Raw genomic sequence first — 27,866 nt, forward strand, 5'->3', positions numbered from 1 at the left:
GAAAACATAGGGAGAACACTCTTTGTTATAAATCACAGCAATATCCTATTTGATCCACCTGCTAGAATAATGACAATAAATACAAAAATAAACCAGTGGGACCTAATTAAACTCAAAAGCTTTTGCCCAGCAAAGGAAACCATTAAAAAAATGAAAAGACACAGAACGAGAGAAAATCTTTAAGGATGATGACACCAGTCATTTTGAAAGAGGAGCCTACTCTGTCTGTGGACTAGGAATCTCATAACAAACTACCGTGGACTGAGTGGCTTAAACATCAGTTAATTTTCTTACCGTCTTGGCAGCTAAAAGTCCAAGTTCAAAGTGTCAGCAGATTTGGTTTCTCCTGAGGCCTCTGTCCTTGGTCTGTAGATGGCTACCTTCTCCTGTGACCCCGCAGGGTCTTGTCTCTGTGCTCACATATCCCTGGACACCATCTTGAAATGTGTCCACATCTCCTCTTCTTATAAAAGCATCAGTCAGTGTAGGTTGGGCTCTGCTCTATTGGCCTCATTTAAACTTAATCTCCCCTTTAAAGACCTTATCTCTAAATACAGTCACATTCTGAAATACTGGGGTTAGAGCTTCAACGTAGGAATTTTGGGAGAACACAATTCAACCTCTAACACTTAAGTCTGAGGACACCATTTTATAAGCAAGAAATTCAGAGGTAGGAAGGCCCTTGGACTTGGCAATATCACCATGAATGCAGGTCTTCCTGCCTTAACACTAGCCTCCTTTGAACACTGGTGGCCCTCCTGATCTCAGCATGACTCCGGCAGCCCCAGGAGTGGAAAGGAAACAAGTTAGGAGGAAAGAACTTTCTCATATCTTTTTATCAAGAGTCAAGAAACCTTTTTCAGAAGCCCCAGAGCAGACTGCCACCCACATCCAATTCTTCAGGGGTCATAGGCCACCCTTAGCCCAGTCTCGGGCCAGGGTAATCAGGTTACCATAATCAGCTTTTAGGAAACATCACACCTCTGCAGGAGCTGGGTTGGGCTCCGAAGCTGTGCGGAGGAGGGGCAGAGACTTGGACAAAGTGGGGCTCTGACAAGCAGGAAGAAATAGGCGAATGGATGCTGGAAGACAACCAACAAGCTCTGCTCCGTCTGCTTTAGAGATTTTGAAATCTCTGTTTCAGCTCGCTCTATCTAGACTTCAGCGACCCAGCAATATCACCTAGCTGGTTGAAAGCGGAGGATTTGTAGTTAACTGAAAGAAACACACACACGCGCACACACACACACACACACACACACACACACAAGACTGAGAAAAATGGTTTCATGAGGCTGATGCACCTTACCAGTATGTATTTTATTCAGTAGAGAAACTATCAGGACTTTGTAGTCTTATTTATACACAATTGCATCAAATGTGGTTATTTGATTAAAAGCTTCTTAACATGTTAGAGGAGAACTTACTGGGTCAATAATAATAGCAAACACTAATATTACATTATCCTATGTCAGGGCCTTTTCTAAATGCTTTATTTACATAGATTAAGTAATTTAATCCTTCCAATCACTCTCTAAGGCATGGACTGTTATGAGACTTTTACATATGGAGAAACAGAGAAATTGAGGCATCAGTTCACATGTGTATAGTGCATACTTTGAAGAGCGTTCCAGGTGGTAGATAAGACAGGGCTTAGGCTTTGAACAGATCTGGGTTTGAATCAAGTACCACCACCTATGCCTTTGGCCAAGTTATTAGTATTCTCTAAGCTTCATCTTTGTTATCTCTAAAATGGAGTTGATAACAAAACAGTCCTCATAAGTTTGTTATGAGTATCATATAAGGTAATGCATGGAAAGGGCTTGGCGTAGCACCTGTCACACACTCAGCTCTCGGTATTCATGATCGGTATTAATGTGTGGAGAAAAGGGCTGACATTCATAGCCAAATTAAAAAGCAAATGATGACAACTAGCAGCCGTAAGGAAAAAAATATTCAAGAATTCAACCCTAATTTTTAAGGGTCATCTAGGACTGTCCAGTGTAGCACAGAACACTCTGTGCCTTCAAGCAGGTCCTGACAGCATCCGTGGATTCTAATGAAATTCTTGAGTAAGCACTTATTATCATGAAGAAGATCTCGGATGATCCATAAAATACTCAGTAGTGGTCAGTATATGCTAACCTCACAGGGAATAACTTTATCCATGACAGAGTCCATGTGTTTTTCTTATGAGCAGTATGAATCCTGCAAGTAGCTTTTTACTCTCTTTCTAATTTGGCCATCCAGAAATGCAGGAAATTGTTAGCTCTCTTTTAATAACCATGCAGGATTCTCTATCCTATGTGTCTGTGTCTGTTTCCCCTTTTCCTGATCTTATCTGTTAGTCTGTGTTTCCTGAGTCTGGTCTTGTTCTTTTTTTTTTTTTTTTTTTAAATAAAGCTTTATGGAAGTCAGTTAATTCACAAGATTGTGATGATTTCTGCTGTACAACAAAGTGAGTCAGTTACACACGTACATACACATCCATTCTCTTTCAGATTCTTTTTCCACATAGATTATCACAGAATATTGGGTAGAGTTTGCTGTGCCACAGCAGGTCCTTGTTGGCCAGTCATTCCATAGACCTCAGTGTGCACATGCCAGTCCCAAACCCTCAGTCCATCCCTCCGCACTCCACCACCTGACCCCTTTGGTAACCATAAGTTTTTCAAAGTCTGAGTCTGTTTCTGTTCTGTGAATAGGTTCATTTGTACCCTTTTTTTAGATTCCACACATAAGTGATATCGTATGATGTTTGTCTTTCTCTGTCTAACTTCACTTAGTATGATAAATTCTAGGTCCACCCAAGTTGCTGCAAATGGCATTATTTCATTCTTTCTTATGACTAACATTCCATTGTAATATGTACCATGTCTTGTTTATTCATTTCTCTGTTGATAAAAATTTAAGTTTTTTCCACGTCTTGGCTATTGTAAATAGCGATACAGTGAACATTGGGGTACATGTATCTTTTCAAATGATGGTTTTCTCTGGATAGATGCCCAGGAGTGGTATTGCTGGATCATATGCTAGTTCTATTTTTAGTTTCTTTGAGAAACTTCCATACTGTTTTCCATAGTGGTTGCACCAATTTACAGTCCTTCCAATGGTGTGGGATTGCTCCTACTGGCTATTAACTATAACTAAGAATTCTTTGGGTCTCAATTCTAAAAAGACTTTGTTGGTTTAGATAGAAAGTTTTGGCATGCCTCCCTCTCTGACCTGTCTCTTATTCTTTTCCCCTGTACCCCCACCCAGAGAGTTCTGGTTCACACATCGGAGACCACTCGGCTCAGATATTTCATAGAGTTGTTGCTTGAGAAAGGACAGCCACTAATGCTGGTGGGAAATGCTGGAGTGGGAAAAACAGTCTTTGTGGGTGACATGCTGACAAGTCTCTCTGAAGCTTATATAGTGTTGCGAGTGCCTTTCAACTACTATACAACATCTGCGGCTCTGCAAAGTAAGTGCTCCTCCTGATTATACTCCAGAAACCAGACAGCAGAAACTGTTATGGCCAGGACACACAGCCCAAAGAGATGATTACTTTGTCTAGACTTCAGGCATTTGGCTGAGCGTGAATTTTTACTTTTCATCATTCTGGGTAAATATACTTTATTTAAATATTGTGAATTTGGCCTTTTATTACCATTCATGACTTGAGTTGGGTTATTACTCTTTAGAACAGCAAGAATGTATATCACCAGTGTTCATTGCTTTGCCACTCAACCATTTGGTTACCTTTAATCAATTTTGTGGAGCCTTGGCAACATGAGAATATACTCAAGCTGGAGTTCCTGTCATGGCTCAGTGATTAACAAATCCGACTAGGAACCATGAGGTTGTGGGTTCGATCCCTGGCCTTGCTCAGTGGGGTGAGGATCTGGCATTGCCATGAGCTGTGGTGCAGGTCGCAGATGCGGCTTGGATCCCATATTGCTGTGGCTGTGGTGTAGGCCGGCAGCTACAGCTCCGATTAGACCCCTAGCCTGGGAACCTCCGTATGCCGCGGGTGCAACCCTAGAAAAGGCAAAATAATAATAATATACTCAAGGAAGAGCGCTCTGGTTACCTTTACAGATAAGAGATCAATTTAGGGGGAAATTCATTTAAACTGTATTGATGAAATGACAGGCCATGAGCAGTTGGTGTTGAATCTTTGAAGAACCATAAGAATAATTTTTAACTGTTGAATAAAGAAATCAATGTAATCAAAAGAACCACACAGGTTTGGGCATTCTGAGTCTGGAAGGACAAATGAAGTAGACATGAGAAGTTGAGAAAAACAAATATAAAGAGCTGGTAGTGGAGTTAGTTCTCTGGTGGCACAGCAGGTTAAAGATCTGGCATTGTCACTGAACTGGCTTGGGTCACTGCTGTGTCACGGGTTCGATCCCTGGCCCGGGAACTTCCATATGCTGTGAGCAAGGCCAAAAAAAGAAGAAAAAGATGGTCCTGGTAAATCTGTCATTCAGTCCAACAGAATAATCAGGTTATGTTGTTGTGGGGGTGTGGGAGGGGGAGCAAATCTCCCCATTGTCGAGTAATTTATTAATCCTGTTAAGCTGCTTTGAATGTGTTTTTTGTGTTGTGTGTGTTGTTGCTGTTTCCTTGGCTCTATAAGGAGAGATTAATAACATTTTCTTATCACTGACATCATTAACTCAGCCAAAGGTGCTTTTTCTGTAGTCTCTTTCTTAATCATTTGTCTTCCTCATTTTTGTGAATGGAGCTGTGGAAAAGCTGACTCAGAAGTATTTCATTCATTTCTTGAGCAAATATATATTATTTATGTACTTTTACTGAGACACTGTGTACAATACATGTTTTTCATTTGCAGACACAGAAAAAGAGATCACTTTGTCACTTGTAAATAGAAGATTAGGGCTGCAATTCAACAGTTGAACAAAGTTCGCCTTGCTAGTTCTTGGAAGGGATACAGACATGAATAGATTTAGACATTGCCTATTAGCATGAGGAATAGAAAGAGCTAGTGTATTCTAAAGAAAGGATTTCAGACCTTTGAGATGAGGTGGTATGTGGGCAAAAATGGGACTTAGGATAGAAGAAGCAGCTAAAGCAAGACACAGAAGAGAGAAAATTGTGGGACATAGTCAATGAATTGAACCTCTAAGTTGACTGAAGAGAGTGATCATGTAGAAGATATGGAAAAGGCTGGAGTAGTGGGTTGGAGTTATATAATAGATGGAGTAGCCAGTTGTCTAGTTTGCTGAAGACTGGGGAGATTTCTGGTATATAGATTTCTTTAATACTAAAATTGGCATCATCCCAGGCAACCAAGGTGGGTGGTCTCTGTAACGATAGAGACAGCTGGGGTGCAAGTTGAAGAGAAGTTATTTTTCATGGTAGGAAATGGTGAGCCATTGATGAGGAGCAAGGAACTGACAAGGTGCAAGCTCTGCTTTGGGAGGTGAAATCTGTGGTGCGGAGGCCAGTGCCACTGAGCAGTATGTTAGCTGGATGAAATGTTGTCCTGGACTAGAGTTGCAGAAGCAAAACAGAAGAGACACCAGGTACCCTTTACAGGCGGTGGTTGGGCAGATAAGGACCAGGAGGGAAAGATTAAATTCAGGCTTTGCATCTGGCTTATCCAGCAAGTGTTAATCCTATAAAAAGCATAAAAGGCTAAAAAGAAGAGATGAGTCGTAAGTGGCAAAGAGGCATATTAACTTGAGTTTGGGAACAGACATATTTAGTGTTAGCCAGACATCCAGTTGCCTATGGCTAATAAGTACTAATGTCCAGTAAACATTTGGAAGTGCAGATCTGCTGCTTGGAAGAGGGGTTTGTTAATTTATTCTTCTGTATCTCTTCATTCATTCATTCATTTATTCATTTGTTCATTTACTAGTTACTTATTTTTGTGGTTGTCATCTGGAATACAGAAATGAACACGGTATAGCTCCTTGTCCTCAAGCAATTTATAGTCCATTTAGAGAAGGGGCACAAAATTAGATAGTACACCTCAGATCAACACTCTTCAGGATTTTCTGTTATTTTCTCTCAAACATATTGGCACAAAGTCAGATAGGCAGATGAAGAAATGTAAGTTTGTGTATACACAGGGTAACATCCTCATACAGTATCCTCTTGTACTTCCACACCTGATGATTTAAGATGAGAAATTCTTAAGCTGTCCATAGACTCTACTACAGGGGTGATAAAGGAGGACTCCTGCACCAGGTTCTGGCTGGACTGGCAGTGGTTTATGTATTAAAGTGGGTACAGGGGAGGAAAGTGCAAAAGTCAGCGATGGTGTTGTCTCAGATGTGATGGCCAGTGTGACATCATGCTGCAGATGTCGACTCTGTAGGAAAGGAGAGGCAGGGTGAGCTCTGGCGAAAGGAGGGAAGTTGGCAGAGAGTGTGACATAGAAGGAGGTGAACAGAGACATGCTTCTGTTACTAACCTGCAGAGAGATGGTCCTTGAAGCCATAGAGTGGATGAAATGGGCAGAGGATGAGGAAAAATAAGGAAAAGGGACTAAGATTACATTTTATATTTATATACAAATATCTTTTTTTTTTTTTTTTTGGCTTGTTAGAGCCGCACCCACGGCATATGGAGGTTAGGAATCCAGTCGGAGCTGCAGCTGCTGGCCTACACCAGAGCCACAGCAACGCCAGATCCGAGCTGCATCTGCAACCTACACCACAGCTCACGGCAACATCGGATCCTTAACCCACTGAGCAAGGCCAGGGATCGAACCTGCATCCTCATGGATCCTAGTGGGGTTCGTCAACCGCTGAGCCACAGCTGGAACTCCTATATATAAATATCTTTATATTTTATTATAGTTAAACAGAAGGTTACATTTTATCTGATTGGCGGACAGAGTTTTATGTTGGTTTCAGGAATTCTTGAGAAACCTCTAGAGAAAAAAGCTGGTCGTAACTATGGTCCAGGAGGAAATAAAAAAATGGTTTATTTTATTGATGACATGAACATGCCTGAAGTGGACTTCTATGGCACTGTTCAGCCCCACACTCTGATTCGACAGCATATTGATTATGGACACTGGTAAGTGATTCTCTGTATTTAATTTTTTACTGACTAGTTACTATTACTATGGATAAACCATTAAAAGTGGAATTATCCCCAATTTCTTCCTCTTCAGAGGAACATTTTCTATGATACTTTCTGAGTTTCACTTTGCATCCCCTGTGGCTCAGCTTAAATGGAAGAGATTTTCTTTGTATCTTTGGGAGAATTGGATTGAAAGGTATCTTAGAAACACAAACTGTCTGGTTTAAGCATTAATCTCCTTGCTATGTTAACTCACACTAAATTACTTAGGAGAAGCTGGACCTTATCTTGTGGGATCTAACTCTCTGGTGCTGTCTGGGCATTGCAGCCTGCCATCCATGATGTTAAGCAGAGGAAGAGCCCCCTAGGCTTGCTGTGGGGATTTCTAACCAGACTCACATGAGAATCAGTAAACAGTAATAGTACATATTGATCCAGCTCCATGTGTTGATTCTGGCATCAAAGGAGCCGTGTTGCCTTCCATTTTCTGATCTTTAGTTTTTATGTCTTTCAAATAGGGTAAGAAGCTCCACATCACAGAGCAGTTATAAAGATCAAAGGAGACAATTCGTGATGAAGTCCTTTATGAACCAGTGGGTTTTGTTGTTTTGTCATCTAGAGCTTTGGAGTTTAAGGTTCTGTTTCTATCCTGCAGGTATGACAGACAGAAAGTGATGCTTAAAGAAATCCATGGCTGTCAGTATGTTGCCTGCATGAATCCTATGGTGGGCAGTTTTACTATCAATCCTAGACTACAGGTAGGGTATTGACGACTGCACTCCCCCATATAGCCCCTGGATGTCATAATTACATGGTATAGATCGTAATTCTTAGTGGTTTGAGGTAAAAATTGGGATGTATGGTTCTCCCGGACATTTGGTGAAGCATGTAAGCTTATTTTAATTAATAGACTTTTTAAGAGCAGCTTTATGTTACAGAAAAAGGACCTGAAAGTTCAAACAGTTCCCATATACCCCCTCACATCCCTGAACTCATTTATAAACACCTTGCATTAGTGTGCTGCATCAGTTACAACAACTGGTAAGGCAAATATTGATGTTATTATTACCTGAAGTCTATGTTTACATTAGAGTTCACTTTTTGTGTTTAATGTTCTGGCAAATGTAAAATTATAGGTGTCCATCATTACAGTCTTATACAGACTAGTTTCACTACCCTAAAAATCCCATGTTTCCCACCTGCTCAGCCCTCCCCACCCTGAATCCCTGGCAACCACTGATCCTTCTCCTGTTTCTGTAGTGTTGCCTTTCCCATAGTATCGTATAGGTAGAGTCATATAGTATGTAGCCTCTTCAGCCAGGTTTCTTTCACTTAGCTTAAATATGCATTTAAGGGAGTTCCCATCGTGGCTCAGTGGTTAACAAATCTGACCAGGAACCATGAGGTTGATCCCTGGCCTCGCTCAGTGGGTTAAGGATCCAGCGTTGCCATGAGCTGTGGTGTAGATTGCAGATGAGGCTCAGATCTCCTGTTGCTGTGGCTGTGGCATAGGCTGGTGGCTGTAGCTCCGATTCCACCCCTAGCCTGGGAACCTCCATATGCCATGGGAGCGGCCAATAAATGGCAAAAAAGACAAAACAAAAAACAAACAAACAAACAAACGCATTTAAGGTCTCCATGTCTTTTCATGGCTTGATAGCTCATTTCTTTTTACCACTAAAAAGGTAAATAATACTTATTTATTTATATAGGTACTAAATAATACTTATTGTCTGGATGTACCACTGTTTGGATTATCCACTTACTTATTTAAGGATGTTTTGGTTGTTTCCACATTTTGGCAATTCTGAATAAAGCTGCTATAAATATTTATGTGTAGCACATAAGCTTTGAACTAATAATCACCACCACAACCACGGTACTTAAAACAAGAGTATGCAACAGTCCGTGTTGTTCACTCATTTATGTGTGGTCAGTTGAGACTCAGCTGGGTGACTGCTGATCTTGGCTGAGCTTGTTCATGTGTTGGGGAGATAACTGTCAACACACCTACGGTGGCTTTGGCTGGAGTGATTGTGTTTGGGACAGTGTGGCTCTGCTTCATGTCTCTCACCCCTTGGCAGGCCTGTAGAACTCAGGCAAAGGTAGAGCCTTCAGAGAGGACGTAGAAAGACATAAGCCTGTTACTGTGATGGGTACTCTGTCACTTCTACTTCCTTCTGTTGGCTTGATCAAGTCATGTGGCCAGTCTGAGAGCCATGGTGGAAGGCATGACCAAGTTACATGGCAATGGGCACAGATACAGGGAGAGCTGAAAAAATAGGGCTCCCTCCTTTTTGGTAATCTACTGTTCTATTCCATGCTACTCTTAAATTTGTTTTTTGTTGTTTTTTTTCCCCAGAGACATTTCACTGTGTTTGCATTCAACTTTCCATCCATGGATGCACTAAATACCATCTACAGCCAAATCCTAAGTTCCCATTTCCAGCATCAAGCATTTGGTCCATCAATTCTCAGGAGTGGCCCTGCCTTGATACAGGCAACAATTGCGTTCCATCAGACAATGACACATAACTTTTTACCTACGGCCATTAAATTCCACTACCTCTTTAATCTGAGAGACCTGTCAAACGTCTTCCAGGTACCTTGATGTATCTGTGTTATGTGTCTTAAATGGAACATCAATTATAGAAATATTAATGGTGTCCATTCATAGAAATTAGTTTGAAGCTATGCTGTGTACTTCTTTTCATAGAACGTAGTTTAAAACAATGCTACATACCTTCCTTTTCCAACATGGACTTCTCTGTGAAGTAAGTATAGCATGTTTATTAGTCTGATTCTGTCAGCAAGAGTAGTGGTTCCTCTTAGGTTGCTAGAGACTTAACAGACTTAACTTCTGCAACAGAAGGTAGAAGTCTGGGCCTCCTATTTCATTTATTTGATGTAAATGTTTGAGTGCCAAGTAAGAGGGATAATTTATCCTTTTTAAATATTTCTGAGATATGGTTTTCAAACATTATATCAAGAGAAATCACAGTTTCTTAAATTGCTAGATTATTTTGGTTTGGTGTTGACACTTAACTTGCTTGTTGGGTAAAAGGACAGTGTTTATGTATTTGCGTTAGAAAGGAAATGCCAAAGAGGAAATTCAAAACTGGGAATTTTAAGAATACTCAACATACATGGCCTGCTTGATATAGTTGTTGAAGAATTATTTATGGCTTAAAGTTCTTTTGTGACAGTAGAAGTAAATGGGTTGAAAGTGAAAACTTCATGAGACTTCTTTATATGGTGATTTTTGTTTCTTTATACATTGATAATCCTCTTTTCTAAATCTCTCCCCAACTGCTTTAAAACTTACACCACATTAAGCAAAAGCTCCCTAAGAACGCAGACCATTCTTTTCATCTTCATATTTCTAGCACCTACTTGAAGGCTATGCTCCCTAAAATGTTGTTTAGAAGCAGATTTTTAAGTGCATACGTTTCTTTTCTGTGAAAAGCTTCATTTGTGCTATATATTAGATGCTGTACAGCACAGGGAACTATGTCTAGTCACTTGTGATGGAACATGATGGAGGATAATGTCAGAAAAAGAATGTGTGTGTATATATATACACACATATATACATATATATACATACGTATATGGATGGGTCACTTTGCTGAACAGTAGAAATTGACAGAACACTGTAAATCAACTATAATGAAAAACATAAAAATCATTTTAAAAAATAAAAGCAGATTTTTAACATGTTATATATCTTACACCTATACAATATTATATGTCTGATATGTTTCAGTAGTCATTTTTAGGGCAAAAAAGGCAGGTTTTTAATGTTAGGAAGCAAGGGAGACTGGGGTGAGAGGCTGTCTGCTTTCCCTTCATATCTAGTCTGTCAGCTATACCTGACACCACCCAATAAATGTTCCACCTTTGGCAGCTCACCCTCTACAACTCCCTTGTCTTCTCCTATGAGTCCAGAGCAAAGTGACTCTCTCCTTGAGGGGTGCATCTTGATGAATCCAGGATCTTGAAGGACAGTGTTGAGGGAAGGGGAGAGTCGAGATGTTCTGACTACCCACGACATGTGAACTCAGGCAGTGGACTTGTGGGCTCACATATTTCATCTGTGAAATGAAAGGGTTAGATTAAATGATATCAAAGGATTTTAGAATAAAAAATATTGTCATCTGGAGTTCCTGTCATGGTGCCGTGGTTAACAAATCCGACTAGGAACCCTGAGGTTGTAGGTTCGATCCCTCCCTGGCCTTGCTTAGTGGGTTAAGGATCTGGCATTGCTGTGAGCTGTGGTGTAGGTTGCAGACACGGCTCAGATCTCACATTGCTGTGGCTCTGACGTAGGCTGGCAGCAACAGCTCTGATTAGACCCCTAGCCTGGAAACCTGCATGTGCCACAGGAGCGGCCCTAGAAAAGGCAAAAAAAAAAAAAGACAAAAAATATATATATGTTACCATCCTGTGACTTTCATGTTAGCTGTTTGTACTTTGGCTTTGGAAACTGAATTCATTGGATGCACAAGTTCTAAAAGATACAGTATTTAGTTCCTGGGCTGATTTTTGAAATACAGTCTTAGCTGCATTCCTAAAAATGGCTACAATGATAGTTAATTTTTTTAAATGTTGCTTATCAGAAAGTACAACTACTAGTATATATGTATTATGAATTGTAGTATTTCTTGTAACTTGGTGTATTGCTTAAATTCAGTGCACAAAGAAAATGTTAAAAGACAATGTTATCTTGGAATGTCTTCACCTTCTGAATTTTTAATTTTTTCCCACCCTTGCCTTTTAGGGGATTTTATTTGCTTCTTCTGAATGTTTAAAGGGTCCAAATGATTTAATGCAGCTATGGCTTCATGAATCTTATCGTGTTTATGGAGACAGACTGATAGACACAAAGGATTGTAATTTGTTCCAGAAAAAAATGCTGGAGACTGCTAATAAATATTTTGAAGTAAGCATATGAATTTCGGAGGTCACTGCTCTGGCTCGAAATGGCATTGGGGCAGAAATGAGATGAGCATGTGAATGCAGGGCACACATGCTTACGGTGCTGAGACAGCTGTGAATCCGAGGTGCACTCGGTCTGTACTTGGGAACATTCTACCCACCTACTCCTGGATTGACCCTGGATGGGTCACTCTCAGATATGAATCATCTCTAAAGACTGACATGACTGCATCTTTCTCTTCCTCCTCTTGCAGGGTGTAGACAGTCAGCTTTTGCTCCAGCAGCCCCTCATTTATTGCCACTTTGCTAATGGCAAGGAAGACCTGTGTTACATGCCAGTGAAGGACTGGGAGGTGCTGAAGACATTTCTTACAGAGGCATTAGATAACTACAACGACCTCAATGCTGCCATGCCCCTCGTGCTCTTTGAAGATGCCATGCAACATGTGTGAGTTGATTGGTTGTGATGCTTTTTCACAAAGTGAAAACAGCTGGGCATCCACAGTTGTGGCTACTCTCTAGATCATACTCAGCCCTCCAGTCTTCACATGGCCCTCTCCCTGTGCGTGTGTTTGTATCCAGATTTCTCCTTTTCATGAAACCAGTTGTACTGTATAAGGGCACCCACTACTCCCATAAGACCTCCTCTTAACCAATTACTTATTCAATAACCCTATTTCCAATGAACTTATTTTCTGAGGTACTGGTGATTAGGAATTCAATATATGAATTTGGGGAGGGGGATGGCCATTCAATTAATAACACTGGCTTCTCTAACAAGTGATAATTTGAGCAAAGATAATGAAAAGATAATGAAGTAAGACAAAAGAACAACATATGAAGGCAATTCAAGCAGATCAAAACAGTGTGGAGAATTCAGTTTTTAGAAGAGGTATTCTTTATTTTTTTTTTTATAATTTTGGTTTTTTCCATTATAGCTGGTTTACAGTGTTCTGTCAGTTTTCCACAGAATAGAAGAGTCACTCTTTTTTTTTTTTTTTTTGTCTGTCTTTTGTCCTTTTTTAGGGCCGCACTCACGGCATATGGAGGTTCCCAGGCTAGGGGTCTAATAGGGGCTGTAGCTGCTGGCCTGTGCCACAGCCACAGCCACACCAGATCTGAGCTGCGTCTGTGACCTACACCACAACTCACTGGCAAAGCCAGATCCTTAACCCATTGAGCGAGGCCAGGGATCGAACGCAACCTCATGGTTCCTAGTCTGATTCGTTCCCGCTGAGCCACAATGGGAACTCCAGAAGAGTTATTCTTTAAACTGTTGAGCCCAAGTGCCTAAGAAGAACTTGGGAGGCCTCCACATCATCCCTTATTATAAGCACGTTCAGTCTTGATTGTTTGGTTGATCCTTTGCAGTTGCAGTCCTCCATTGATGCAGACAAAAGAGCTCCAGTTAGAGTCTCTGATCTGGTGTGAAGTGAGTTGTTGGTATCACTGCTGCCGGTTGGCTTGGTACACGCCGACCATCTGCTGTGGCTCAGGTGAAAGAGATGCGCCACTGGCGCTGAGGAGACTTCTCCTATAATCCTTCAACCTGGAGCTCTCGGTGACCTATAAGGGAAGGCTGTTATTTTGATCAGGAATTATGAGCTAGAAGCTGCTTTTCTCAGTGTCAGAGGTGATTTCAGAGGGTGTCCTTGAGTGTGGTAGGAAGAGACATTGCCATTTAGAGAGACTCTGGAAAGTGCAGACCTCAAAGCATACACTCAAATGAAATAAAAAACCTGCTTGGTAATTTGGGGTTTCACTCACATCAGAGTAGTTTTACAACTTTCCCATGGTGGTTTTATAGTGTGGTCATGTAAAGTAAAATTTAATGAGATGGCTGAGCCTATAATAATAACCTGTCTTTTCAGTCATCAGAGGTTTCCAGGAAATGATCACATGTATGGTCCTAATATAAATGACCCCAACTATTTTTTCTTTCAAAAAGTGCTCTTAAAAAAAAAAAAATCTATGTGGCTCAATCAGGGCTCGAAGCTTAAATTCATTTCAGGAAAAAACAGAGCAAATACAGCAGTGTTTTTTCTTTTTTGTTTTTTGTTTTGCATTTAGGCTTTCTTATGCTTATATTTTGTTTTGTTGTTTTTCTTAATATTTACAGCATAGTTACAACATACTTCTTCAGTCAAACGCATATTTGGATCATGTTAAAGCCACCTTATTCCTAAATGAAAAATGTAGCAATAATATCAATAGTTTAAGCATTCAGAATTGCTTCAATAATATAGAACAAGGGGTTAGTTGACCCTGCCAGACATTTAACTCTGAGATCCTAATGGTTTCAGTAAAGGTTTTCAATGGCTTGAGACACAGGGAAAGCTTTAGTGCAAAGGAGGTAAGAATCAAAGAGGCAAGTTTTAAAAATGCATGAAGTTAATCACATGTGAGGTGTTTGTTGGTCTGAACAAATTCATTCTTTCCATAGTACTTCCACAGCAAAGGTTTCTGGCTGCAGAGACATTCTCCCTCAGATGTCCTTGTATGTGATGCTGATGTGAAGTTGGGATCTTTCTTGCTCATCAGGAGTGTGTGGCCCTTGGATGGAAGGCCATGTCTCCACTCTCTCATTCTGTGGAGACATTAACAGCGAGGACATGTGTGTTAGGCAAGAGCTGGGAGGAAGAACCAGGCAGCATCTTGGTTTAATGGGAAAACAGGAACAAAGACTAAAATTTGAAATGAAAATCAGAACTTAGCATCTAAATATTTTTGAAATGAAACAGACGCAGCTCGCAGGCCTGTTGGAGGTCACCTGCGGAGGGCGCACTTTCTCTCTCCAGGTGTCGCATCAGCAGAATCCTGCAGACCCCTCAGGGTTCTGCGCTCTTGATTGGCGTGGGGGGCAGTGGCAAGCAGAGCCTGTCCCGCCTGGCAGCTTACATTTGCGGACTTGAGGTCTTCCAGGTCACTCTGACCCAAGGCTTTGGAATCCAAGAACTTCGGGTGAGTGCAATGATTGACAGCCCCATGCCCCTTCCGCGAGAATCAAAGCACACCAGTCAGCCAGGCAGGAGTGGGGAAAGCTCTTAGGGGGATTTAGTTGCCTCTGGCTATTTCTCCTTCATGGTCAAATTAGTAATAGCAAATTTCTACCAACGTTTATAGATAGATAAGCCTGCAAGCCTGTAGACCTGGCTCAGAAGGTATTTTATTAAATACTTGCTTACATAAGCATGTTTTTTCTTTCCCATTGACCATATCTGATATTCAGCAACATTCTTATTCCTTTACAATGAAGGTAGGGGAAAAAAAGATACTTTTTTACAAGTGTAAAGACACTTCTTCCCCTCTGGGTAGGATTATGAAAATAAATATAGATGGAAACTCAGTCAAGAAACTCTTATATTTTTTAAATTTGTTTTTTTTTTTCATTGAAGTATAGTTGATTTACAATGTGTGTTCTACACAGCAAAATGATTCTACACAGAAAAAAATGATTCACATATATATATCTATATATTCTTTTACATATTCTTGTGCATTATGATTTATCCAAGGATCTTGAATATAGTTCCTTGTGCTATACAAGAACCTTGTTGTTTATCCATTCTATATGTAACAGTTTGCCTCTGCTCATCCAAAACTAATATTTTGCTTTTTAATCACAACCATACTTTAAAAATTTGTGGCAAGTGCTATTTTAAACCAAACCAAACAAACAAAAGCCACATGCTTTCTTTCCTACTAAATAAAACTAAATAATCACCAAGCAATGAAATAGGCAGTTGTTGAAATGAGATTGAAAAAAAAAATAAAACACCTTTTTACTGCATTGCTTGACAAAGTATGAAATTCACGTGAACTGAAGGGAATTTGTTCCTTAAAAGCCTGTTTTCAGGCTCAGGCTCCATTAAGCCAGGGACATGACTGTCTTCATCACACACCAGAAGAGGAGGTGATGTCATGCTATTTGCTTCCACAACACAAGGGTCGCCGAGAGGAAAGTACCTGTAAATAGAGGGAGAGGACAGCATGCAGCCCTCCTGTGGCGGTGTCTCAGTTCTCCCCAGCGCTCCAAGCATTCTAACAAGATGTGAGCAATGGCCTCCTTTCCTTATAGGTAGATCTTGCCAATTTGTACATCAGAACTGGAGCCAAGAACTTGCCCACCGCGTTCCTGCTGACAGATGCCCAGGTTCTAGATGAGAGCTTTCTTGTGCTGATTAATGACTTGCTGGCATCAGGTGATTAAACCGACACGTTGCGTGAAAGATCTTCCCCAAAGACAAATGATCTGTAGTTTCAGTGAACTTTCAATAGAGATAATTTGTCTTGGAGACATTTGCTGTGGGGCAGTCCTGGGGGAGAAAGCTATAAACCTTACCCATTTGAAGTGTATCATTTTCTCAGTCTGCTTGTGGGTGTGAAGAGCCTTCAGGCAAGTAAATGTTATTCTTGCCTGTGTTTAGTGGGTGAGTTCCTCATAGCTTGCCCTCCATGTGTCATACGCCTTGTAAGTGCAAAAAAAAAAAAAAAGAAAAGAAAAATTGAAGAAATTCCCGTTGTGGCTCAGGGGTAATGAACACGACTAGTATCCATGAGGATGTGGGTTTGCACCCTGGCTTCACTCAGTGGGTTGCATTGCCACAAGCTGTGGTGTAGGTCACAAATGTGACTGGGATCAGGCATTCTTGTGGCTGTGGTGTAGGCTGGCAGCTGTAGCTCCAATTAGAGCCCTAGCCTGGGAACTTGCATATGCTGCAATAAGGCAAGAAAAAAAGAAAGAGAGGGAGAGAGAGGGAGGAAGGAGGGAAGAAAGGTAGATAGATTGCATTTCTGATTTCAAACTCTTTATCATTTAAAACGGACTTTATATTATAATGCATTTCAAGTCTTATCTAAAATTTAAATTGTAGCAGTGTCTTACTAATTCTTCTCATTCCTTTGGGGACAGGAGAAATCCCTGATCTGTTCAGTGATGAAGATGTAGACAAGATAATTTCTGGAATTCGTAACGAAGTGCGCAGTCTGGGCATGGTGGACTCCAAAGAAAACTGCTGGAAATTCTTTTTGGCTCGGGCAAGACTACATCTCAAAGTAAGAAACACTTGCTTTGCTTGCGTATTAGTAAAAACATGCTGTGGATACTCTGATATGGTTCTGTTTCAGGATTCAGATAACGAGTTTGAGTTCCACTCCTTCCTTGGTAAGAACATCCAGTCATTCCTTCTGAAAGGACTTTGGCATTTCCCATGAGTGTGGGGAGGGCACCTTCTACAAGTTGTCTGTGATGCTGGCTTCTACGTAGCATTGTTTCAAGAAGATGGCTGTGCAAGTGAACTGGACACAGTCTCTGTCCTTGAGGAGCTTACCCTTGTATAGGAGATGAGAGACATCATGAATCATTAGAGTATGGGAGCAATCTAAATAGCGCAGTGCAAGGAGTTCCCGTCATGGCTCAGCAGTTAAGGAACCGGACTAGTATCCATGAGGACACAGGTTCGATCCCTGGACCCACTCAGTGGGTTAAGGATCTGGCATTGCCATGAGCTATGGTATAGGTTGCAGATGTGGCTTGGATCCTATGTTGCTGTGGCTGTGGTGTGGGCCGGCAGCTATAGCTTTGATTCGACCCCTAGCCTGGGAACCTCTATGTGCCTCAGGTTTGGCTCTAAGAGACAAAAAAAAAAAAAAAAAATTAGTACCCATGCAAGTACAGAGGAATGCAGCACCCCTCCTAAAGCAATGAGCCCTTTTGGAGGAGGCGATGTACTCTGTGTCAAGTCTGGATTGGAGTTCACGAAGAAGCAATGGGTTGTGGAAGAACTTTCAGGGAGAGGAACTAACATATTTATAAGAGGACGAGTGGACTGCACAGCATATACTAGGAGAAAACCCAGAGAAGCTTTAAATGACTGGAACATGGAGCTCCTGATGGAAGAACCAGGTGCATCAGGCTGGGAAAGTAAATTGGGGTGAGATAGGGTTTTTGTACATGATTAAGGGAGCAATGGGAGAGTTTGAATTAAGGAAGTGACTCTTACGTTATCCCTGGACGGCAAGTAATTGAGGACTGAGACTACCCCACGCTTTAGTGTAGCATGTTGGGACAGAGCAGAACCAAGTTACAGCGGCAGTAAGGATGAAGTATTAGCCCAGGAAACCTCTCCACTCTCACCGCAGGAAGCCAATTTAAAATGCTGTTATGGAAAAGTCAGACTTCCTTGCATAGTAATGTCTAGTGACCTAGAAAAGGTGCTACTTTTTCTTTCTTTTTTTTTATTACTCAATGAATTTATTACATTTATAGTTGTACAGTGGTCATCACAATCCAATTTTATAGGACTGCCTTCCCACACCCCCAGCGCCTTCCCCCACCCCCCAGCCTGTCTCCTTTGGAGACCATAACTTTCTGTGAGTCAGCATCTGTTCTGCAAACAAGTTCATTGTGTGCTTCTTTTTTTCAGATTCCACATGTCAGTGATAGCATTTGATGCTGGCATCTCATTGTCTGACTGACTTCACTTAGCATGATAATTTCTAGGTTCATCCATGTTGCTAAAAATGTTGTTATTTTGTTCATTTTAGTCTTTTTTTTTGTCTTTTTGTCTTTTTAGGGCATTTTATTCATTTTAATGGCTGAGTAGTATTCCATTGTGTATATGTACCACACCTTCTTGATCCCCTCCTCTGTCGATGGACATTTAGGCTCCTTCTAGCATGCCATACCTATTGAGTTTGCAATGGACTTGGCAGATCCTGTAAAGCCTGGAGTATACAGGAAGGGATGGCAAGTGGCATTAGCTGTGAATCCACCTCTGCATGGAGGTTAAGGAGTAGAGTAACTAGATTCCCCTCCATACTTCTATTTGAAATTCCTCCTGAGTCTTACTGAGCAATTCTGAGCTGAGGTTAGAAATCAGAATTTAAGGTTTGGTTGTCCAAAGAAAAGTTTTCTGCTCATCTAGAACATGGCTAAGCTTATATTTACCAGGTTGTAAAGAGGCAGAGATTTCTCCCTGTTCCATTGTGGTAAATTTGGATCAAATTTTCATTGTGAAATGGGAAAACAAGTACAGTAAGAGAATTCAAGATGCTGATGTTAGAATCAGCGTCAGTTCAAGTCTACTGTTCAGAGCAGCAGAATCAACATCACCTAGAAAGATACCTTTCACAAATGCAAATTCCCAGCCCCACCCCAGACCATTTGAACGGAAAACTCTTGGTGGGACCCAGAAATCTGTTTTAACAAACCTTCCAGGTGATTCTGAAGCACACTGAAATTTGACAACCGTTGTAGTTTTTTTTTTTTAATTACTTAATGAATTTTATTACATTTATAGGTGTACAGCAATCATCACAACCAAATTTTGTAGCATTTCCAACCATTGTTATAAATATTGCTAACAGGAGCCTCCTGTATGAACATCATATGTGCACAACTTCACTTGCTTTGGGAGGGTAGATTCTTAGAAAGGGAATTGCTAAGTCTAGTAGTTAGGGTTTGTAGTGGTTTAAAAGGATGTCTGCAAAAGCTCTAAAGCTCTTCTGCCTCACAGGTGAGATCTGGGTCCCCCCTCCTTGGATCTGGGTGGGCTTATGATTGCTTCAGCTAGTAGAGTACAGCAAGGCAGAAGGGATGCTGAACAACCTCCAAGGCTAAGTCACAAAGGACCCACTTTTCCATTGAATTGTACGTGGCTTTGTTGATGCGTTCTGTGTATATTAAGTGGTTAGGCTTATACATGTGTGTCATATGTTTTTCCTATTCTACCATTTGTCATTTAAATGTCTACATGGTATATGTCTATTTGTTTATAACTCTGGAAAGTTTTTCCAGGTGTTTTTGTTTTTGTTTTGCCTTTTCTAGGGCTGCACCTGTGGCATATGGAGGTTCCCAGGCTAGGGGGTCTAATCAGAGCTGTAGCCACCGGCCTACACCAGAGCCACAGCAACACGGGATCCGAGCCGCATCTGCAACCTACACCACAGCTCACCGCAATGCTGGATCCTTAACCCACTGAGCATGGTCAGGGATTGAACCCGCACCCTCGTGGTTCCTAGTTGGATTCGTTAACCACTGTGCCATGACAGGAACTCCTTTCTAGGTTTTTATACTAGATTAGTTAACATCTTCCTTTATGGATTTGAGGTTTCTTACATATTTAGGAAGGCATTTTTCTCTCCACAATTTTAAAACACTTGACTAGAAACAGCTGGAACTCAGCTGGGCTATAAATGAAGGGGATACCCAGGAGCTGATCCTAGAGCCTCCACATCAGAGTGCAGACCGGCTCAGTAATCCCCCTACACGCCCATGCCATGCCATCTTTCTCTCCTGCCAGCATCCACCTGCTGCTTCCTGCCTCACAAGCCCACCCTGAGTGCGGTAGGGTCTGTATTCCAGGCAGGAAGAAGGTGGGGCAAAGACCTGGGGCTCTCTGAATCAGAAATCCAATGCTCCCCCTGAGACCCCAGGCTGACATCTTACTACAAGTATGTCCCAGGCTACCTCTGCTTACCATTGATCTTGTCACATAGCCTTTATGAATAAAGCTATAAATGGATTCAGAATATTGCCAGTATCAGCCACTTCAGGGCCCACATGTTTTCATGCTCTATGTTTAAAACTATGCTACATCTTGAAGAGATTTATTACTGTCTACACAAAGACTGAGCTGAGAGGTTTACATTATTTTCCAAAAAGATGTGTTTTTATCTCAACACCATGTACTTCTTCCGTAGTAATTTAAAGTACCACTTTTATTATATGCCAAATGACTGTGTTAGCCGCGTCCGTCTCCAAATTCTCTCTTCTGTTTTCTTGATATTTCTGATTCCAGCTTTGTGCTATGTAAGTTATGAAAGCTTTTTTTTTTTATGTCTGGATAAATAGCAGAACAATTTTGTCAAATTCTAAATAATTTAAATTTTGATTGAGATCATGCTGAAAGCCTTTTTTATATTAGGGAGAATTTGATCTTCATGATAAAAATTCATGTGTTTGTTTTGTAGGATTGTTTCCCCTATAAAGCTTTCTAATAGTGTATTGCTTCTATCTACAAGAGCTGTTGATTTTTAACTTTACAACCAGCTGCCTTACTGCCTCGCTGATTGTTGCTATTAGTTGGTTGATATGTAGCTTACAGGTAATGATAATTTGTCTTTCCTCATATTCTGTTTATCTGTTCTCCTTCCTAATTGCATTGGTAAATCTACAAAGAAGGTGTTTCTAATGCTTCACTATTACATTTTATGTTGTTGACTCAGGATATACCTTGTCAAGGAAGTATGTACCTATTGTATTCCTTTGTGGCATCTCTTGAGATAATTATATGGCAGTTTTCCTTGAACTTATTAATATCCATGTAGTACAGAGATTGTACAGAAGTTTTACATTTTCATATTTTTAAATCCATCAGCCCTCTCCTTTATTTGTTTCCTTTGATTCTGTGCTTTAGCAAGCCTTACCAAAACTGAGATCAGTTTTATGTTTACCTCTATTGTGGTCTAAGCCTTTTCATACTCAGATTTTTTTTTTTTAGTATGTCCCTTGGTATAAGCTAGACTCAGTTTTGGAGTTAGGTCTGGATCATTTTTCCTTATTGCCACAGGACTACTAATTGAATATTTTATCTCTTCTCTACTAAACTGAGTAGGAAGGCTTTTTTGGCTTTTGGTTTTTTTAAATGCTAAGGAGGAATAAGATCTCCCCCTAAATACTTCTCATCCTTCTGGGCCTTGTCACTTAGTTTGCTACATCATGAAAAAGGTGAGTGGTCAGCATGTTACCCTGACAGAGAAATGATGTAGCAAAGAAATGGGTCTCCCTTCGGCAAGAAAATGGCAGTTTCTTTCTCTTCATCTAAATATATCACCCTCAACTCCTTGCAATTATTTTTTAAGAATAATAGATTTCTCCATACTAGTTTCTTAAGTCGTGATATTCACAAGCATGTGCTAAAGACTCAGAACTTCTGCTCAGCTGCTGTTTCCTTTGCATATGTTCCTAGCTGGGCAACATGGGATGCTAAATGTGTTACAAGGCTTGGTGAGCACACCTGGCAGGTCAAGCTAAATGATGTGAGGTTGCCACCCCATTAACCTGTGCTCATCACCCAGAGGCAATTCCCCCTCATGGCTCGCTTGCCCAGCACCAGCTCTAGCTCTCTCCATCTCTGCCCTGCCAACCATGTCCGCTGCTCTGGACCACACTTCTGTGAATACGGTGCCCTAGCTCCTGCCCTCACAGGTTCTCATAGAAGCAGAATGAAAAGAGCTTCATGGAGAGACGAAAGGTATCACTTTGTATTGTATACCTGTTTTTGAAATTCATAAAAGAGAAAAACCTCAAAAAAATTAGGATGCAGATAGCAATAATCTATGTTACACAGAAAAAAATTTATACTACCATCTGATAACTCCTGTATCTCTTCATTCAACATTCAGAAAATATTTATTGGGTATCTCAGATGTGCTGGGCCCTGGGAACATGACAGTGAGTGACCAGGAGCAGCACCTGCCCCCCTGGAGCCACCCACTTGCTGGGAAAACGAGCATCAACCCCCAAATGGCACAGACTAGTATAAAATCACAACTATTATGTGAGATAGAAGGGGCGTATAAGATTACAGAGGACAGGACAGTAAAGGGTTCATTGAGGGGAAAAGCTTAGAAAGTATCTCAGTGAATAGAAGTCATCTCCTTTATTTTATTTAAGATTTTTATTTTTCTTTTTGTTGGGCCACACCCAGAGCATACGGAGATTCCCAGGCTAGGGGTCGAATTGGAGCTATAGCTGTCAGTCTACACTACAGTCACAGCAACGCGGGGTTCAAGCCACATCTGCGACATACACCATAGCTTACAGCAACGCCAGATCCCCCAACCCACTGAACAAGGCCAGGGATCAAACCCGCATCCTCATAGATAGTAGTCGGATTCGTTTCCACTGCACCACAATGTGAACTCCTATTTAAAAAAAAAAAAATTTTTTTTTTTAACAGCAGAAATGAAGGGCTTTTCCAGAATAAAGGATATTCCTTTAAATTGAATAAACTTTGCATTTGGAAAGGCATGTTCGTGCATTTCACATTTTGCTGACATTTGGACCTGGTGTTTGTCAGCACGGATGGGGCTTATTCCTGTAATTGCACGTGTATAGAGTTACCACACAGCGCCAGCAAGAACTCACCTACTCTGCTAGCTGAGCAGCACAGATTAGAAGCCAGTCTCCTTGCATGGCATGATTCAAATATGGACCCATTTGGTATACAGGCATCTGATTTTCTGTTAAAAAAGAAGCCACTATTGGAGTTCCTCTTGTGGCCCAGTGGATTAAGAACCCAACTAGTATCCACGAAAATGTGGGTTTGATCCCTGGCCTCCCTCAGTGGGTTAAGGATCCAGTATTGCCTTGAGCTATAGTGTAAACTGCAGATGCTACTCAGATCCCACCTTGCTGTGGCTGTGGTGTAAGCCGGCAGCTGCAGCTCCAATTCAACCTCCAGCCTGAGAACTTCCATATGCTGCAGGTGCAGCCCCAAAAACAAAGGAAGGAATGAAGGAAGGAAGGTTGGTTGTACGAGGTTATGGGCTGCAGACTGGCTTGGAAAGCGGGGTGTAAGCAGTGCCGGTTCTGCCTCAGAGACAGGCAGCACCACTGTGACAGGGATTCTTCTCATATATACAGGAATAGGTAGGAAGGAAAATATGGTGGGGAATAGAACTCCTACTATTCTTACTTCTCTGGATTACATTTGCTCTTTGCTGACTATTGGGCTTGCACATAAAGTTTCTTTTGAATTGAAGAGTTTTCATGTTTTGAAAAAAAAAGCTAAAGAGAAGAATTAAAACGTTGACCTCTTGTAAAAAGCTGTAGTGAACCAATATTCACACGTGAAAGGCCATGGAAATGTGTGTTAACCTAAAAAGAAAATAAATGTAAACATGCATGGCAGGTCTGTATGTGGAAGATGCTGTCAGGTCTCATAAAAATAATTGAAGTTAAAAGGTTATTAGGTGAGGAGATGATACAGGAGGATATATAAAGATGATAAAGTGATATTAAAACATAAGCAAGGATTTGTTTTTATGCTAAACCTTTATTCCTATGAGGATTCTCTCAGATTCAGATCTTATCATTCTTAAAAAATACTGAGACTTTTGAGGATAAGTACAAACACAAGTTAGAGGTAGAAGCTTCTGCACTAAATATGTGGAAGGGTTACCTCTGTCTGAGAATAAACTGTATCAACTAGAAAAAAAAATGCAGTGATGGTAGCAATTCAGATTTCCCTTACAAGAGTAAATGGACTTTAGTGATTTCCTGAAGTCCTTTAGTCAGGGGCCTTTTAGTGATATTCAAATAAATGTATACTTAAGATGGGATCTTATCTAAAAGAAATTGAAATGTATTACAAAGCCCAATGAAAAGAGGGTTATTGCAAATGAGTCATAACACCTGTGTAGGGGGCAAAAAAAGGAATAGAAAATTCTATGGTATGGATTCCAAAAACAGGTTCCTGACATCCAAATGTTAGAGCTGTAGAAAATACATAGATGGTGATTTCAGGGTTTGTTTTTTACTTGTGAGAATTTGCTTTTAGAAAAGAGCACAGCTGTCTGAGGCATTTTTAACTTTATTTTCTTAGCCAACTTTTTTTTCCCAATCCTCTACTGGGAACTAACTTAAGCCAGTTTGGTCATTTGCAGTTGTCAGGAGCTATTTGGGGGTATGTTTCCATGTCCTTCAGTAGTTGGAGGTAGATGATACCTTTTCAGGGGATGGGGACTTTTCTTCCCAAATCTGTCAATTTAAGGTGTGCTTCAAAGAAAGAAGTCTCAGACTGAACTCTGCTACATATGAGTTTATGTTTAGCATGTAGTTTAAAGCAAGTCTTTTTTAACATCTATTTTAGTTATTTTATTTTATTATAGTTGATTTACAATGTTGTATCAATTTCTGCTGTACAGCAAAGTGATCTAGTCATACATACATGTACATTCTTTTTCTCATGTTGTTTTCCATCATGTTCTATCACAAGAGGTTGGATTTAGTTTCCTTATGCTTTACTGTAGGATCTTGTTGTTTATCCATTCTAAATGTAATAGTTTGCTTCTACTAACCCCAAACTCCCTTTCCATCTCAATCCTTCCTCCTCTCCCTTGGCAACCACAAACAAGTCTTAAAGTCTTAAAATCTGCTCTGTAAATTTGTTGCAATCCCAGCCCTGTCCATTTAGCAACCTGACTAAGCCTTTATTGGAGAGCCCCTTTTAGGCATATATATTTTTTCATTGTGGGATTCAGCTGATCTTCTCATTGGGATCATATGAAAATACAGAAACTTTCCATAGGCAAAATCCAAAGTCTTAAGAGCCAAGGGGATGACTCCTGGGATATTTCGAGATCCTGATTTTCCTGTTTTGTTCATAGAACTGTGGAGGTGCAAGTGCAGATGTTTCTATTTTTCTAAGATACATTGAACACTCTCTTCACTTCATCATTGAAAAATCATCGTATCCATTATCCATGATGCTAACTAACCAGCCATTTATGTTGATGAGAGACATTTAGCCATGAGCTCAGATAGCTGACTGTCCAATATGGGCTTCCATTAGAGTAGCTGGTTAAGCATCTCTAGCCTGTGTAGTTTCTACTGGAGTACTTTAGATACTAACCAGGTAATAGCCCCAAAGGTGTAAAATTATATGAGTATTCTCATGCATATCATACTAGACTGAAGTATTTCAAAGGTATAATTATCCAGACAATATGGCTTCATTAGTGACTTCTAAACATTTCAAAAAGAATTAACACCAATCCTTCTCAAACTCTTCCAAAAAATAGAAGAGGTGGGAACACTCATTTTACAAGGCCATTGTTACCCTGATACAATAGCAGACAAGGACACCACCAAAAAAGAAAATTGAAGGATAATATCCTTGAGACATTGATGTGAAAATCCTCAATGAAATATTAACAAGCTGAATTTAATAATATGTTACAAGTTTGTCATACACCATGATCAAGTGGGATTTATTCCAGGGTTGCAAGGATATTTCAACATCAACAAATCGATCGATGTATATACATTAACAAAATGAAGGATAAAATTCACATTATCATCTCAGTAGATGCAGAAAAAGCATTTGGCAAAATTCATTTATGATAATAATTCTCCACAAAGGGGGTATAGAGGGAGCATACCTCAGAATCGTAAAGTCCATTTATGACAGGCCTACAGTTAACATCATACTCAATGGTGAAAAGCTGAAAGCTTTTCCTCTAAGATCAAAATAAGGATAGAAGAGCAAAGCTAGAGGTATCATAGATCCTAATATCAAGCCACATTACAAAGCTATAGTAATCAAAATATTTTACTGGCATTAAAAAAGACACAAAGATCAATAGGACAGAATAGAAAGCCCAGAAATAATTCCATGCAAGTATTGTCAATTAATTTTCAAAAAAGAATCCAAAAAAAAAACACCATGGGGAAAGGATAGATGATATTGATAAAACTAGACAACTTTTTCACACCATAGCAAAAATTAATTGAAATGGATTAAAGACTTGAATGTGAGATCTAAAACTATAAAAATCCTGGAAGAAAAAATAGAGGGTAAGCTTCTTGACAAGGGATCATTGCCATTGATTTTTTGGATTTGACACCAAAAGCAAAGGCAACAAAGCAAAAATAAACCAGTAGAATTAAATCTTAAAAGCTTCTATTCAGCAAAGGAAATCATGGACAAGATGAAAAAGTATCCTATGGAATGGAAAAAAATATTTGCAAACCACTATACCCAATAAGGAGTTAATATCCAAAATATATGAGGAACTCATCCAACTCAATCACCAAACAAAACAAAACAAAACAAAAACAGATGATAATCCAATGGAAAAAATGGCAAAGGACCTACCTGAAGAGATGTTTATTCAAAGAAGACATGCAGGTGGCCAACAGGTGTATGAAAACGTGCTCAACATCACCACTAGGGAAGTGCAAATCAAAACTGCTCTGAGATATCACCTCGCACCTTTTAGAATGGCTCTTATCAAGGAGTCAGATAACAAATGCTGGCAAAGAGGTGAAGAAAAGAGGACACTTGTGCAGTTTGTCAGAATGTAAACTAGAATAGACACTATGGGAAAACAGTATGAAGTTTCCTCAATAAATTAAAAACAGCACCACCCTATGATTTAGCATTCCAACTTCTGGTCATATGCCCAAAGGAAACAAAAGCACTGTCTTGAAGAGATGGCTGTACTCTTGTATTCATAGCCTTATTATTCGTGGTAGCCAAAGTATGGAAACAACCATCCAAAGCATCCATCCCTGGAGGAGTATATCAAGAAAATGTGAGGTATACACACACACAGATCTATACACCTATGTGTATACACACAAACACAATGCAAATTATCGAGCCTTCCAAGAAAATCCTGTCATTTGCAACAACATGAATGAACCTTGAGGGTATTATTTAATGACATAAACCAGACAGAGAAAGACAAATACTACATAGTAGCACTTATATGGAGACTCTAAAAATAAAGTAGAATTCATAGAAATGGTGGAAAAGTGATTGGTTGGAGTGGGAAATAGAAATTGGTAGAAGACTAGATAGACATTTTCAATTATAAGATAAATAAGGTCTGAGGACTTAATGTATAACATGGTAACTGTAGTTGATAATGCTGTATTGTATAGTTGAAATTTGCTAAGTAGAACTTAAATGTTCTTAACAAAAAAGGGTAAATAGATGGGGTAATGGCTGTGTTGATTGACTCAATGCGGAGAATCCTTTCACAGTGTCTGTTTGTAAAATCATCATATTGTACACATTAAACATCTTAGAATTTTACTAGTCAATTATATACCTCAACAAAAGTAAATTAGAGACAACATCACT

The 27,866-nt window shown here is 40.1% G+C and overlaps 1 protein-coding gene across 3 annotated transcripts in view; it reads left to right on the plus strand.

The window, feature by feature from the left end:
- DNAH11 (dynein axonemal heavy chain 11) overlaps window positions 1-27,866 on the plus strand; it is a 344,143-nt gene that overhangs the window by 187,786 nt on the left and 128,491 nt on the right. For all 3 annotated transcript variants that reach the window (XM_047753939.1, XM_047753940.1, XM_047753941.1), the window contains 9 exons: window positions 3,262-3,466; window positions 6,879-7,044; window positions 7,706-7,808; window positions 9,413-9,652; window positions 11,831-11,992; window positions 12,243-12,436; window positions 14,787-14,949; window positions 16,067-16,190; window positions 16,901-17,043. In XM_047753939.1, the coding sequence (XP_047609895.1) occupies window positions 3,262-3,466; window positions 6,879-7,044; window positions 7,706-7,808; window positions 9,413-9,652; window positions 11,831-11,992; window positions 12,243-12,436; window positions 14,787-14,949; window positions 16,067-16,190; window positions 16,901-17,043 (1,500 nt within the window). The remainder of the gene's footprint in view (window positions 1-3,261; window positions 3,467-6,878; window positions 7,045-7,705; window positions 7,809-9,412; window positions 9,653-11,830; window positions 11,993-12,242; window positions 12,437-14,786; window positions 14,950-16,066; window positions 16,191-16,900; window positions 17,044-27,866) is intronic.

The sequence above is a fragment of the Phacochoerus africanus genome, chromosome 11 (assembly GCF_016906955.1).
Source record: "Phacochoerus africanus isolate WHEZ1 chromosome 11, ROS_Pafr_v1, whole genome shotgun sequence".
NCBI lineage: Eukaryota > Metazoa > Chordata > Mammalia > Artiodactyla > Suidae > Phacochoerus > Phacochoerus africanus.